The sequence below is a fragment of the Musa acuminata genome, chromosome BXJ2-3, assembly GCF_036884655.1.
Source record: "Musa acuminata AAA Group cultivar baxijiao chromosome BXJ2-3, Cavendish_Baxijiao_AAA, whole genome shotgun sequence".
In the NCBI taxonomy this organism is placed as follows: Eukaryota; Viridiplantae; Streptophyta; class Magnoliopsida; order Zingiberales; family Musaceae; genus Musa; species Musa acuminata.
Genome location: NC_088340.1, coordinates 31664680 through 31678072, shown reverse-complemented (window position 1 = coordinate 31678072; position 13393 = coordinate 31664680). Strand labels below are relative to the sequence as shown.

The 13393-nt window shown below is 42.0% G+C and overlaps 2 protein-coding genes and 1 non-coding gene across 4 annotated transcripts; all 3 read right to left on the bottom strand.

The window, feature by feature from the left end:
• Positions 1 to 2760: 2760 nt before the first annotated feature.
• Positions 2761 to 8845, bottom strand: LOC135607713 (vesicle-fusing ATPase-like). 2 transcript variants are annotated; one of them, XM_065099724.1, is made up of 5 exons: positions 8644 to 8845; positions 6307 to 6437; positions 5021 to 5077; positions 3819 to 3999; positions 2761 to 3182 (listed from the first exon to the last, which is right to left on the bottom strand). In XM_065099724.1, exons 1-4 carry the CDS (start codon positions 8742 to 8744, stop codon positions 3941 to 3943), a joined length of 348 nt encoding a protein of 115 aa, XP_064955796.1. In that variant the 5' UTR covers positions 8745 to 8845; the 3' UTR covers positions 2761 to 3182; positions 3819 to 3940. The 2 variants fall into 2 exon arrangements, with proteins under 2 accessions (XP_064955796.1, XP_064955797.1); XM_065099725.1 differs by having other exon boundaries at positions 8652 to 8845.
• Positions 8846 to 9201: 356 nt separating this feature from the next.
• On the bottom strand, positions 9202 to 13303 carry LOC135607712 (chaperone protein ClpB1-like). The gene is made up of 7 exons (XM_065099723.1): positions 12036 to 13303; positions 11205 to 11386; positions 10826 to 11107; positions 10405 to 10745; positions 10043 to 10322; positions 9746 to 9943; positions 9202 to 9655 (listed from the first exon to the last, which is right to left on the bottom strand). Exons 1-7 carry the CDS (start codon positions 13192 to 13194, stop codon positions 9347 to 9349), a joined length of 2751 nt encoding a protein of 916 aa, XP_064955795.1. The 5' UTR covers positions 13195 to 13303; the 3' UTR covers positions 9202 to 9346.
• Positions 11815 to 11886, bottom strand: TRNAH-GUG (transfer RNA histidin (anticodon GUG)). Its single transcript has one exon. It is a non-coding gene; the product is annotated as a tRNA-His (tRNA).
• Positions 13304 to 13393: the final 90 nt, after the last annotated feature.

Genomic DNA, 13393 nt, shown 5'->3' with positions numbered 1-13393 from the left:
TGTCCAATGATGTTCTCTTACTCTGAAAAGGATCCAAGTGATGTTCTTCATTCTTTTCATGTTCTAACATTTTCAACCTTTTTATGCAATCATCAAATCTGCTTAAACTTGCTGTGAGATTTTGTATCACAAAATGAAAACTCCACCACAATCGAAAGATCAGGATAGATCTTTGATCTTTCAAGTTGCAAGGACATTCCTATCCTTTCCTCTTCTCTGTCATATCAAGGTATCTTTTGTTGGCAATCATCTCTATCTATCTATCTATACTGGTGGCATTTCAAAAACCTGGACCTCCTCTCTGTACCCATGATCAAGACAGTCATAAGAACAGTTCAACTCTGAGGCACCTCTGTCAGTTAGATTGCTCTCCATTTCATCATACTTGTACCAAAGAGTACCAGTGTAGATTCTTTTAGGCAATGCATAAATTGGAACCAATCAATTCATTCATTGGCAATGTCACCAAAAAGAATAAAGAAGAACAATCTTTCAGAAATATGTATATAAAGAAATATTATTCTGACCCTTTGTGTTGCTAATGGGCACAAGAATATGTTCTTCCTACAAAGCTTTTAATCCATGAGCTGACTTTAAAAGGAGAAAGATGTGATGCCAATGCTTTTGATTGTAGTTGTAATGTGGATCAATAGTGCGCCCGCGCAGTCATACCCATCTGAAAGAAGCAGCATAATTTGTATTCCATATAAATTAGGGCGAATATAGTCAGTCCTTCGTCCAAACTTTGGACATCAAAATATCATAAGAATCCCTATCATAAAACTCCCAATATCACTAGATTCTCGGTTCTTGCCGGACCGGTAAATACTAGTAGGTAAGTACGTGATAAAATTGCACTCTTTTGACAGTGGTATATCATCCGATTAGGATAGGGAGGGGAAGTCTAAACACAGATGTAATCAAAACAACAAATGATGCTGCCTTATCCCATCCTCCTTCAATAAAGAGGAACCTTTCACTGATATTTCTGAAGTTTAAATTTGCAGACTCGTTTGGTTGCTGTTCATTCATCGTAACTGAGCGAGCATATCGGTGAGGAAGTTGGGCCTTACAGTGCAATCGATCCTTTGGGTTGATTGGTGAAAGAGGAAGCAGCAGCAGCAGCAGCATATATGAATGACACAACCAGATTAATACTAATAATATTTCATTGACTAGGATAGATAGGAGAGTTGTAACACAGGACAGAGATAACACAGATGATACTGCGTTATCCCATCTTACAACCTATCAGCCTGCCCGAATTATTAGAGTACATAGCCACACCTTCTTCTTCTTCCTTTTTTTTTTTTGTTCTTTTGTTTTTTATGCATTGCAAACTTTTATTTAGTGGTAGTGACACAAGTGCTTCTCAGTTGCCACACTTGCAGTCGGTGCAGGCGCAGGCGGCGCCGCACTTGCACTTGCCGTCATGCTCGGCAGCTTCTGCGGCAACGATCACCTCGTCGACGTAGCTGAAGAGACGAAACGAATACGGAAAAAGCATTAGGTAAGGTAATAAGGTGTAATCCTAATTAGTTTGATCATCCTCGACGAGGAGGAGGGAGAAGAAGCTAATCAGTACCTCTTCTCGGTCTCAACAATATCGATACCGTAGCTGTTTCCCTTCTTCCTGCAAAGGCAAAACCAAGTTCCTCAGCCAACGTTGACCTTCTACATATACATATAGTATTGCTGATGTTCCCTAATAAAGCTCTGAGTTTTGACGAGCGATGTGGGAAGAGTCGACTCATCAAACACAAACGGGGCGAGGTTAGAAGAAGAAGAAGAAGAAGAAGAAGAAGAGGTGGAGGGATGGAGGATGACTTACACGCACTGGCTCTTGTCAACGCAGTCGCAGTTGCCGCAGGTCGACATGGTTAGACGAGGAAGGAAGGCGAAAAGGCTCGAAGAAGCAGAGGATGTAGTGTGTGAATGGTGTGGTGTGTTCTTGGAGAGAAAAGGGGCTTGTTTCGTGCTTATTTATAGGCGCTCCTCTCACACACGCAAAGAGAAAGAATGAAAGAGGGGGGATGGGCATTTACTCGTTCGTCTGTGCAGTCCACACGCCACCGGGATAGGCCGTATCGGGAATCTGAGACGTGCGTGGTGGGGGAGGAGAAGACTTGGTATCGTCCGCTCACGTCCTTGTCTTCGTCTCGTCCCCGCCACAGAGATCGCAGGCGGCTGACACACGCATCCTTCCATCTTATCATCCGGAGCATCATCACTGTAAAAGATACGAGTATACTTTTATTGGAAATCTCTAGAAATTTAAAAGCTACTTTCGATCCTTAATTCAATGAGCGTTTACTGTGAACAATTGGTGGGTTTTTGCAGATATGGCCGTCGATTCCTATTCTTGTGAGAGAAATGGTTAGAATCTAATAAATAAATATATATATATATATATATTATATTAGATCCTTCCCTAACGAATTAAAAGAAATATTTATTCATCTGTCAAAGGGAGAGATTTTTTAGAACCTAATATATGAAATTAATTAGAAGCCGATGTCAAATTTGGTGGATAGAATGTGAATCGTTAGAGTGAGTAGATGATTATGATTTATTTTTTATTTTAATATTTTTAATCCATGATTCTCTCATAGTGACCAAATCAATTCAATGTGCATCCTAAATTTTTGTTGTTCTTGTTGTATTTTTCTTGGAGATGGAGCAAGTCAAGCCAATATTGGGGTTGGATTTTAAATGAGGTTTTCGGTCTAATTAGATCCAAACCCATGGAGATGATGATGATGATGATAATGTAAATCCTACCCATTACTTCAATGATAGATCTCATGTTCGGATCCATACAGAAATGTCTTACATGCAATTTAATGTAACAGAAGAAGATTAATATAAGAAAGAGAAACAGCAATTTGCATGGCTTTCAATTAATTCCTGCGAGAAATAGTGCAACTACAAACCCATTTATTCCCACTCTACGGTAGGGGACGGATATTGCAGGAGCAGGTCGTCGTTGTCATCATGCTCGAAAAAGTCGATCGTCACTGTCGCCTGACCTTTCGATCTTTACTGGAACAACAACAGCCTAGTGTTGCGGGCTTCCCTTATCTACGCTGCTATGTGGATCTCACATCCCATGGCTGCTCGCTGTGGAGGAGTCCATATCATCATGACCCAGTGGGCGTCCGATGTGATTTCAGGCCCTCATCCTGCAGTGCTTTCAGTAAAAAGAACATTATCGCCAGATTTATCTGCTCAAAGATGGACACAGTTTGGCCAAGATAAACATAGCAATTCAGCATTACAACCATATTTAAAGACATACAGAGAGAGAGAGAGAGAGAGAGAGAGAGAGAGATTGAGAGAAGAGATCAAAGCTTCGTAGTGCTACTTCAGAATTCCAGAGAGTGGAAGTTCGTTTAGTGAGACAACCAAAGGAACAGTCCTGGATTGCCAGAATTGGAAGAGTCATGGGTGATTTATATTGAGTTTGGCATTAAACCTAATTAGCTTAAGCTATTGGTTGCATGGTGTCCAATCTCATGTATATTGATCATGACTAGCTTAACTTCGATTTATTTGATCCAATAAACAAGAGAACGAAAGAGACAGAGAATTGATGGGCACGATAGCCACCTTCTTATTATCTCGAGATCGTAAGAACGAGAATGCAGGTGAAAGCTATTGTTGCAGTAGTAACTTGGCCAAAATATCTTTCAAAACAAGGGAGACATCATATGGTTGCTAAAGAAGGATCATGAACTGAAGAAATAGACCTTTGTTAAAGAGCTAATAAGTAAAATACAACAGTAATGGAGAGAGAGAGAGAGATCATTGGAAGGCACCTTTTTTGTGTTGCTGGTGTGAACTCATCTGAGCTTGTGCCTCCTCCCTTGAATTGATGGTGTCAATTCCTGCATCTCGGAGGAGAGAACTATCAACTCATCCTTTGGGGACCAAATAAGTGTCAGTCTCTATATATTGTCAGGCAAGCATACTTTATGAGGAACAGCTTGGCCTGCATCTCTGCAGACAATGCCACTAACAACTCTTAGAACTGGTTAGATAAACTATTGCATGTCAACTAAAATAATCCGAATATGCAAAATTGTGTTCAGATTGACTCATTAAAAGCAAAAAAAATTGAATATAAAACTTGATCCAGAACTCCAGCTTAAATTGAAGCCATCAGATTGAATCTGACAAAGTTCCTTTGGTCACAAAAGAAAAAGATAAAGAAAAAAGAAAAATCATCAAAACGTCACATGTAAGAAAGAAATGTTTTTTGCTGACAAAAGATTCTCATGCATCTGTGATCTGGCGCAGAGATACAAGTTAATGACAGCATGTAAAATATCTTTCAGTATATCATAGAAATGGTTGAGATCAATTTCCTCTTTCTCAGAACAAATAGCCTAAGCACTTTTCCAGAACAAATATATGACATGTACCAAATGCTAAGATAAAGACTTGATCTACAATAAAACTCGGTATAACCATAATACAGAGAGATTGGATGGGATGCTCTCTTATACTGCAAAGTCAAGATCATGTTCAACAAATGCATTGAGCACTTGCAGGTTGTGCAGAAAGGTCTTGTGAGTTAAAGGTCAAAAAGGAAATCATCATTCATAGTTTCAGATTGGTTGTAAAAGTTCAGTAGTAATTTGGCTGTGTAGAAAAAAATTCTTCTCTTAACCTATATTTATACTGGTAAATGATTCCATCAGAAGATAATTTTATACTTTTAATTATAACCATGACAACTTTTGAAAAGCATAATATTGTTAGTTGTAAGTTTCTGAAGTAAATAGATTATGAAAACTAGGAAAACAAACATGTAAAAATCTAAGAGAAATCATGTCAAATGTGAAATCCTATTATTCATTTCTCAATTAAGTATATATTGATGCATCTGTCTATTCTACATTTCATAATTGTTATTCTAAGATAAACTATACAAGGTAAACTATATATCATTAAAGATTAACATCTTTCCTGTTCAATTTCGGAACATTCTAGGTAACAGAGAATGCATCACACATACCAAGATACTCCATCAAGCTCACCTCGCTTGCCATTCCAATTACCAGCATATTCTTACCTGACGAATGACGACACGATCAACATACCACAGCTAACATTATTCAGCATACAATTTCTTTAAAATGCTATTGTACAACAAACAAAAGAGGTTACATAACGAATAGGTCACAGAGAGTGAAATTGCAATGGGCATCTTTGGGGTCAAAGAAACAACAGGAGAAACATACAGGTCATTTTTATTTTAGCATTGAATGTGTAAGTGTGATTCTTGACTGGTATTCTCTAACACTGCTTTCTTCTTTTCTTTTTCTTCCCTTCTTTTTTTCTGCTTGGTGAAATTAGGGAGGAATTTATACAGAGGAAGAGAATAGAACCTTCCTCGGAAGCCATTTCAGGAGGACTAACAATGTCAGTGAAAATCAAATTTGAAACGTGCGGTCCAATAGCTACATACTCTAAACATGACAGAATTGTCAAGCCACAATAGTTTACAAGAACATGGAGCCCTGCAGGACAAGCATACTGACTGTGACCAGAGAATGTAGGACAAGCCACAATAGTCAAGAGCTATCTATTATAGAAATCACTATCTTTAGATAGAATAATGTATGTTTTGAAACAGCTGTTTAATATGTTCAAATGGTACTAAGAATCTAGGCAAAAGAAAATTATAATGGACATGACTTACCTGTCCATATCATCAAGAATTATGATTCTTAGTTGAGATCTTTGTAAGTATCCCCAAAAATCTGTGTCAGACAAGACTTAGTTACAGCACTAAAAAGAGACCACTACGACTGAACTAACTAGATCAGGTGGCAGCTGCAAATAAGTAGGCTAGAAAGTCAGATTCAAAAGAATCCAGAACCAAAACAACATTAATTCTTCCGGGGAAGATATAACTTATGGAGAAGGATATATATATAGATTAAATGTTATCTCATAATCAATTCATTGACTTGAACATTTTCAGTGAGATAGTTCTACTAGCATAATAATAGGAATCTTGACAATTTGTGCAGGTTTACTTGCATCACTTAGACCAAGCATTGTTTCTGCAGAGATCTATGTCATGAAAGGTGTCGATCATTAGACGGATGAAGACGCCAAGTTATTCTGATCATCACAAATGCAAGAACAAGTTAGGAACTTGACAAATGGAAAGTCAGTTTCAATACCAATTGTTGCCGTCATTGCAGTTTTGCCACTGATAACAAAGAAATATCATGAATCAACACTGCTAAGAAGTAGGATTTTTATCATTTAGAAAACAGGTTGTCGACTTACCTGCACTTGGCCCTTCCAGAAGGCATGTAACAAGTGGATTACCCTGGCTTACTTTGACTTGTTCCACGACAAGCATAGCTCTTTCATGGATGAGAATGTGTCTCTTGCCACATTCAACAATCCCATTAAGCCTGCACATCATTACACACTTAATTTAGTACTATACTACCAAGACAAAATAGAGATTCAATTCTTGTCTAACAGATGACAGATAGCAACCATAAGACGGTAAAAAGAGATGGATAACTCATTTTAATGATATAGGAATTGCAAAGACCATCATGCATCAGTAAAGAAGTCCAAGAATGCTCAAGCTTCATTTCATATTAGTATTGTAGTAATTAAAGGCTTTTGAGAAGCATCAGAAACATTATTTCAAATGAATCAGATTCTTCAAAGTATCAAGAAACATGAATGATGGTTCTTAACAGCTCAGCAAGGTCTTGCAACATGGTTTTCTGACGTTATCTTTTCATATTTATCACACATTATTCAAAATCCAAAATAAGGAGCAAAGAAAAGCTTCCATCAACTACACAATATAGCAAAATAGCAAGTGATAACAGTCACGAAAGCAAATATGTCAGGCATTTAGGAAGTAATAATTTTATCTGTTGAGAATAACAGAGGTGCTGACTCCCACTATTAATTTTTCAAGATTCTGCAGCAACATGATATAAGAGCCAAAACAACCAAATAGTAGAGTAAAAAGGTTAAATAAGAACATTGAATGTGGGACCCATGATTTAAAAAGCGCTAGATGCCAAGGTCCTAAAATGCCTGAGGTGCTAGGTGCTTGTTCGAACGAAGCGAGACGCTCTAAAATATTAAATATAAAATAATTGATAAATATGATTATATAAATAAAAATATGATATTAAATTACTATTAACAATAGTTAGAGGGGAAAAAAGAATTGTTATGCGGGAGAGAAAAACTCACTGACTATGGAACTTTTGGACGATAGCGACAATGGCGACGAAGGAAGCTACGGACGACAACAGCGATAGCAACGGAAGCTACGGATGGCACGTCGTGGGCGGAAGAAGTTTCAGAGGTGTCCGTTAATGGCAGAGAAAGCTGCAATCCTCTCCCTCGATGGTGGAAGGAGCTGCACATGAAAGCAACGATGGCGAATGGAAGCTACGGATAAATGCTACGCCGTTGAACCCGTCTGTCGACAATAGAGGAAGCCTCAGCCCTTGAGGCAACAATAAAAAGTGTCGGCGACAAAGGCAAACACTATGCTATGGTTGATGGCTCGGACTTGCATGGGAGTACGAGGGGTGGCTTTTACGGGGAAGAAAATAGCTACTCGGTTCAATTGAACCAACTAGCCACTTTGGTTTAATTGCTTCATTTGAACCGATCGCTCGACGCTTGGGTTTAGGAGCGCGCACAAGCGACGCCTCACTAAAGTGCACTGCCTGGTGGCTCGCCCAAGCGGCGCCTCACTGAAGCGCACCGCCTGGCCCATCATTGAGGCACTTGGGCCTCGCCTCGTTCGTGCACCTAGGCAAGCGCCTAGGCGCCTATTTAAACCACTATGGGACATAAGTCACAAAAGACATTACAGAAAGAAATCTTAAAATCTTATTGACACAAGTGGTTGTTCATGCGCTTATCCGATAAGCTTATTTGAATATGATGCAAGAGTCATTAGTATCTACAAAAGCTTATTTGTGTCATTAATGTAATAAAGTAGGATGGTCAAAATGGAAAAGTATTTGGAATGTTGCATGGCTTTCATGTGCTAATGAACAAACAACAAGGGGTAGTCATAATCAATGTAAAATGACACAACCACAATTCCATATGAACACACTCATCTATATACACTTTTATGTTGGACAAGTTCTTTCATCATTTCCCAAGTTCACTACTAAAGGACTTAATAACTCAATGGCACATTAAAATCATATAACATTCCAAATACTTCTATCCATTTTGACTGTCCTACTTTAGTGCATTAACAACACAAATAACATCCTCTTTAATATTGTCATCCCATCAAATAATATCTAGATATCAGAATTTATTATGGCTTCAAGTTTCTTATTCATCTATTTCAACAATGTCTTCACAATTTCTTTTAATGTAGTTAGTGTTATGACACACATGATTAACCTCAACATGCATAATGTAAAAACTTTTGCTACTAAAAGTTGTCTCCATTGTTCTATACCTGATCCTTCTTCTCACGAACACAGCATACAAAATGATGATCTAGATCCAATGTAAACATAAATCTTTGGGAATAGCAACTACTGCAATACATATGCAAACATGCTAGCATACCAGATGAAGATAGTGATATCAAGCAGAAACACATCTAACCAGTCAACCTCACTGTCGACAGCAGCACCTCCTGCACCCTCTTTGTCAGCATCCGCTTCCTTGCTGTCTTCAGCAGCACCTCCTGCACCCTTTGTCAGCATCCGCTTCCTTGCTGTCTTCAGCAGCACCTCCTGCACCCTCTTTGTCAGCCTCCGCTTCCTTGCTGTCTTCAGCAGCACCTCTTGCAACCTCTTTGTCAGCCTCCGCTTCCTGCATTATCCTCCAGTATCCTTGATTGCCCCATTATTGCCTGTGTCCTCCTTGCAGCCTCTTAAGGAGAGGGCCTTTGTCTGGGACATGACGAGGCCAGTGGTGTCTTCATCACCATGATGCTATCATGAATAAATATGACGTGTTAGATATCATAGTCAGACATTCAAATAAATGAACCATCATGTCGATTCATCCTTATATCATCATGGAAGATGACATTTACATAAAAAAGACTTACCAAATTAGCAGCACAATTGGACATCATCCAGAGGCGGAATATACTATTCAGGAACTTTACACGATGAAAGTTATAATAACATTTTCACAACAGAACAGCAGCGGCAGTACAACACATAAGATGGCATTCTTATTATATTTTCAGTGTACAGTGGATAAACCCCAACTTGGCAAAAAAGAAAAAAGCAACTAAAACAATATTCCATTTATTTTGGCCTCCGGAAAAGACCATTCCTTGGCATCCAACAACTACTCATTCCAACTCTTCATCCACATCATTGTCAGTCTCATTACGCAATACCTTCAATTTTTTAACAGCCTGAGCAGCATCGGTTTTGGCTGCACCATTGGCAATCTCAATAAGGATATCAGACTTCCGCCCTGTGGCCGCATCAACAAGCCCCCCATTCCTCTCAACCCTATATGATAGCTCGTTCCTCCCAAGGGCTGCATCAATGTATACAGTGGTGTTCTCATCAATCTCACCCTGTATGAGCATCCTGGATAGGTGGGTCACAACCTTCTTCTCCAACCATCTCCTGATTGGTCTTGCACCATACACCTGGAAACTCAAATATGTGTTATTCAATCACTCTTACGTCCTATTAACAGCAAAATCAAAAGAGAAAAGAGATGATGAACCTATACTTACAGGATCATAGGATTCAGATAAGACTATGTCCAAAGCAGCATCTGTCACAGCCAAAGCAATGCCCCTCTGAGCAAGGCGGAGCGCAACATCCTTCATTTGGAGCCTGGCCACCTTTCTGAACTGATCATGTGACAATGGATCGAAGACTACTATCTCATCTAGTCGGTTAAGCATCTCAGGCCTAAAATGCCTTCTCACCTGCATAATTGACATATACACTAGTTAACCATTCAAAGTCTAACATTATGATCACTGATCAGGGCATGAGATCAGAAAAGGGTAGTCCGGATAAAGTACTTCTAGCAGAACTTGTTCACGAGCAATCTTCATCGAAGATTCCCCTGCCATTCCAGCAAGGAGGTGCTCAGCGCCAAGATTAGAAGTCATGATAATGACAGTGTTCGTGAAGTCGACAGTCCTCCCTTGGCCATCAGTTAATCTGCCATCATCAAGAACTTGAAGGAGTGTATTGAAGACGGCAACATGAGCCTTCTCTACTTCATCAAAGAGGATGACACTGTATGGCCTCCGCCTCACTGCCTCGGTGAGTTGTCCACCTTCCTCGTGCCCCACATACCTAAAAAATCAAATACTAAGCAATGACATTTGTAAGGTACAACCCTAGAACCCAGTAGACAATCCTGAGAAGCTTTACTCACCCTGGTGGAGCACCAATTAGGCGTGCCACTGAATGCTGCTCCATGTACTCTGACATGTCAATGCGGATGAGAAGATTCTCATCATCAAATAGTTGCTCTGCAAGTGCTTTGGCAAGTTCTGTTTTACCAACACCAGTCGGACCCAAAAAGAGGAATGAGCCAGTTGGCTGCAGCGGCCGACCTAGACCGGCTCTAGACCGAAGCACTGCATCTGCTACTGCATCAACTGCTTGATTCTGGCCAACAACTCTCTTGTGTAACCTCTCAGCAAGGCCAATTAACCTGTCTTTCTCATTCTGACCAAGCCTTGTCACTGGAATTCCTGTCCACCGGCTCACAACCTAACCAGGACATCAAACTTTTAGTAACAAGATTGGTGAACAACTAAATCCTGAAGATTATGTTGATGTTGGACCCACACCTCTGCAATGTGCTCGGGCCCAACAGTCTCTGTCAACATCAAGTTCTCATTGGTACCCCCCTCAAGCGTTGCAATAGAAGCATCTATTTCTTGCAAGGCACCATACTTGAGATCAGCAACACGAGCCAGATCCATCCTCCGCTCAGCCTCCTTTAGAGTAAACATTAGCTCTTCACGGCACTGCTTCAACCTGCGAATCTCATCAATTCCCTCCTTCTCCTTCCTGTATTTCATCATCAGTGGTTGCAGCTTATCCCTTAAATCATCCAATTCCTTCCTAACCTGAAGGAAACACATTGCACAACGTCATCAGAACTCAGAACAGACAACATATAGGATAACATATAAGATAAAAAGCTCTTAGGCAACAGACACCCACCTCAATAAGCCTTGCTTTACTAGCTTTGTCCTTCTCCTTCTCAAGAGCATGCAATTCCACTTCCAACTGAATCCTTTTCCTCTCCAGGTTATCAATCTCCTCTGGCTGACTATCAAGCTGTACCCTTACATTTGCACAAGCCTCATCAACCAAGTCAATTGCCTTGTCAGGAAGGTGACGGCCTGTTGAAAAATGAGAACAACACAATTCTCAGAACACAAATCAGAACAAGAACAGACCATACAGGGAAAAATTCCTGCTACGCCTATGACATTTAATGTCTATACTATGAAATAACTGGTTTATGTAGAAAACCAAATAAGTTCTTTTGCTGGGCCAAACACCCAATAGGTTCAGAAATGTAACCATACTAGCAGTTAATTTGGCCTTTGCTCTAATGAATTAGATCATTACAACTATGATGTTCAACAGCATTGTTAGAACATTGAAACTATTTGTAAATAAACAAACTAAAAAGGGCATATCCGGTGTACAAGGCTCTCGCAGAGGGTCAATGTACGTAGCTTTATAAAGAGAATATTTCCGTGACTTGAACCCTCCCTGATCTCCCAGGTGTACCAAGGCTCGCCCTCTAAAATTATTAACATTTTGTGGCTGCTGGGATTTAAACCCAGGTCTCTACGGTCACAAAGTAGAATTCTAACCACTAAACTACAGCCACGTTGGTGAAATCATTTGTATATACAAAAACCTAAATTTAGTTCTTTATGGCTGCTTCATATGCACAATCAAGTCAGAAACATGACGGTACAGTAGCTACACTCACCATTAGTTGTCCTGAAAGCTAAGAGGAAAAGCTTGAAAACGTACCGGTAATATAGCGGCTTGAGAGCTGAGCAGCGACCACAAGAGCACGGTCCTGGATTCGAACACCATGATGTCCTTCATACTTCTCCTTGAGTCCCCGAAGGATGCTTATGGTGTCAGCAATGCTGGGCTCTGCCACGTATACCTGCTGGAACCGCCGCTCAAAGGCGGCATCTTTCTCGACGTACTTCCTGTACTCCTCCAACGTCGTTGCTCCAATGCACCGCAACTGCCCTCTCGCAAGCATCGGCTTGAGGAGGTTGGCAGCGTCCATGGAGCCCTCGGTGCGTCCTGCGCCAAGAACGAGGTGGATTTCATCGATGAAGAGGATGACCTTGCCATCAGCCTCCTCCACCTCCTTAAGCACAGCCTTGAGGCGCTCCTCGAACTCGCCACGGTACTTGGCCCCGGCGATGAGTGCACCCATGTCGAGCGCCACGAGGCGGACATCCAGCAAATTGCTGGGAACGTCGCCGCGCACGATCCGCTGCGCGAGGCCCTCGACGACGGCCGTCTTGCCGACGCCGGGCTCGCCGATGAGGACCGGGTTGTTCTTGGTCCTCCTGGAGAGGACGCGTATGACGCGGCGGATCTCCTCGTCGCGGCCAATGACGGGGTCGAGCTTCCCAGCGACCTCGACCAGGTCGCGGCCATAGGTCTTGAGGGCCTGGAAGTTGGTGTCCCCGGACGCGCTTTCTACCTTCTTGCCCTCCTTTCCCCGGAGCTTCTCGATCTCGGCGCGGACGCGAGCGGCGCTGACACCGGCCTCCTTGAGGCACTCGGCAATCTGAGGGTCCTCCAGGAGACCGAGGATGAGTTGGTCGACGGCGAGGTGGGAGTCGCCGCGCGACTTCTGGGAGGACTGCGCACGGCGGATGACCTTGATGAGAGAGGTGGCAGCGGGAACCTCGTCGGGAGGGGGGGACTGGGAGGGGAGCTTCTTGAGGGCGACGCCGACGGTCCGATCGAAGGACTGGGCTGCGGCGTCGCCGGCGCCACCGGAGGCGTTGACGAGGGCCTGGCTGAGGAGGCCATTAGGATCGGCGGCGAGGGCGGAGGCAAGGTGGAGCGGCGTGATCTGGGCGTGCCCGGAGTCAAGGGCAAGCTCGTGGGCCGCGACCAGCGCCTCGTTCGTCTTGTGCGTGAATTTGTCGGGGTTCATGGCGGATCGCTTTCTTTAATATGTGGATACAGAAAGAACCAGATTTGAGGGTTGGGCTTTACCAGACGGCCAGCACCTCTGGTAATGGACGACGATGAGGGACGCTATAAGCGGGAAGCAGAGAGCATTCGCGAAGCTACGAGAGAGAGAAAGAGAGAGAGAGAGAGAGAGGCTATACCAGAAGTGTCTGCAACGTCGG

What these genes read in the sequence shown, in the direction of transcription:
- LOC135607712 (XM_065099723.1), bottom strand. Translation starts at nt 13,194, where the DNA reads ATGAACCCCGACAAATTCACGCACAAGACGAACGAGGCGCTGGTCGCG. An exon ending in GTGAACAAGTTCTGCTAGAA is followed by an intron (nt 9,944 to 10,042) that starts GTACTTTATCCG and finishes TCAATTATGCAG; the next exon opens with GTGAGAAGGCATTTTAGGCC. An exon ending in TATCTGAATCCTATGATCCT is followed by an intron (nt 9,656 to 9,745) that starts GTAAGTATAGGT and finishes TTGAGTTTCCAG; the next exon opens with GTGTATGGTGCAAGACCAAT.
- LOC135607713 (XM_065099724.1), bottom strand. Translation starts at nt 8,744, where the DNA reads ATGCTGACAAAGGGTGCAGGAGGTGCTGCTGAAGACAGCAAGGAAGCG. An exon ending in TCTGGAAGGGCCAAGTGCAG is followed by an intron (nt 5,078 to 6,306) that starts GTAAGTCGACAA and finishes GTCATTCGTCAG; the next exon opens with GTAAGAATATGCTGGTAATT. An exon ending in GAGCTTGATGGAGTATCTTG is followed by an intron (nt 4,000 to 5,020) that starts GTATGTGTGATG and finishes CATTGTCTGCAG; the next exon opens with AGATGCAGGCCAAGCTGTTC.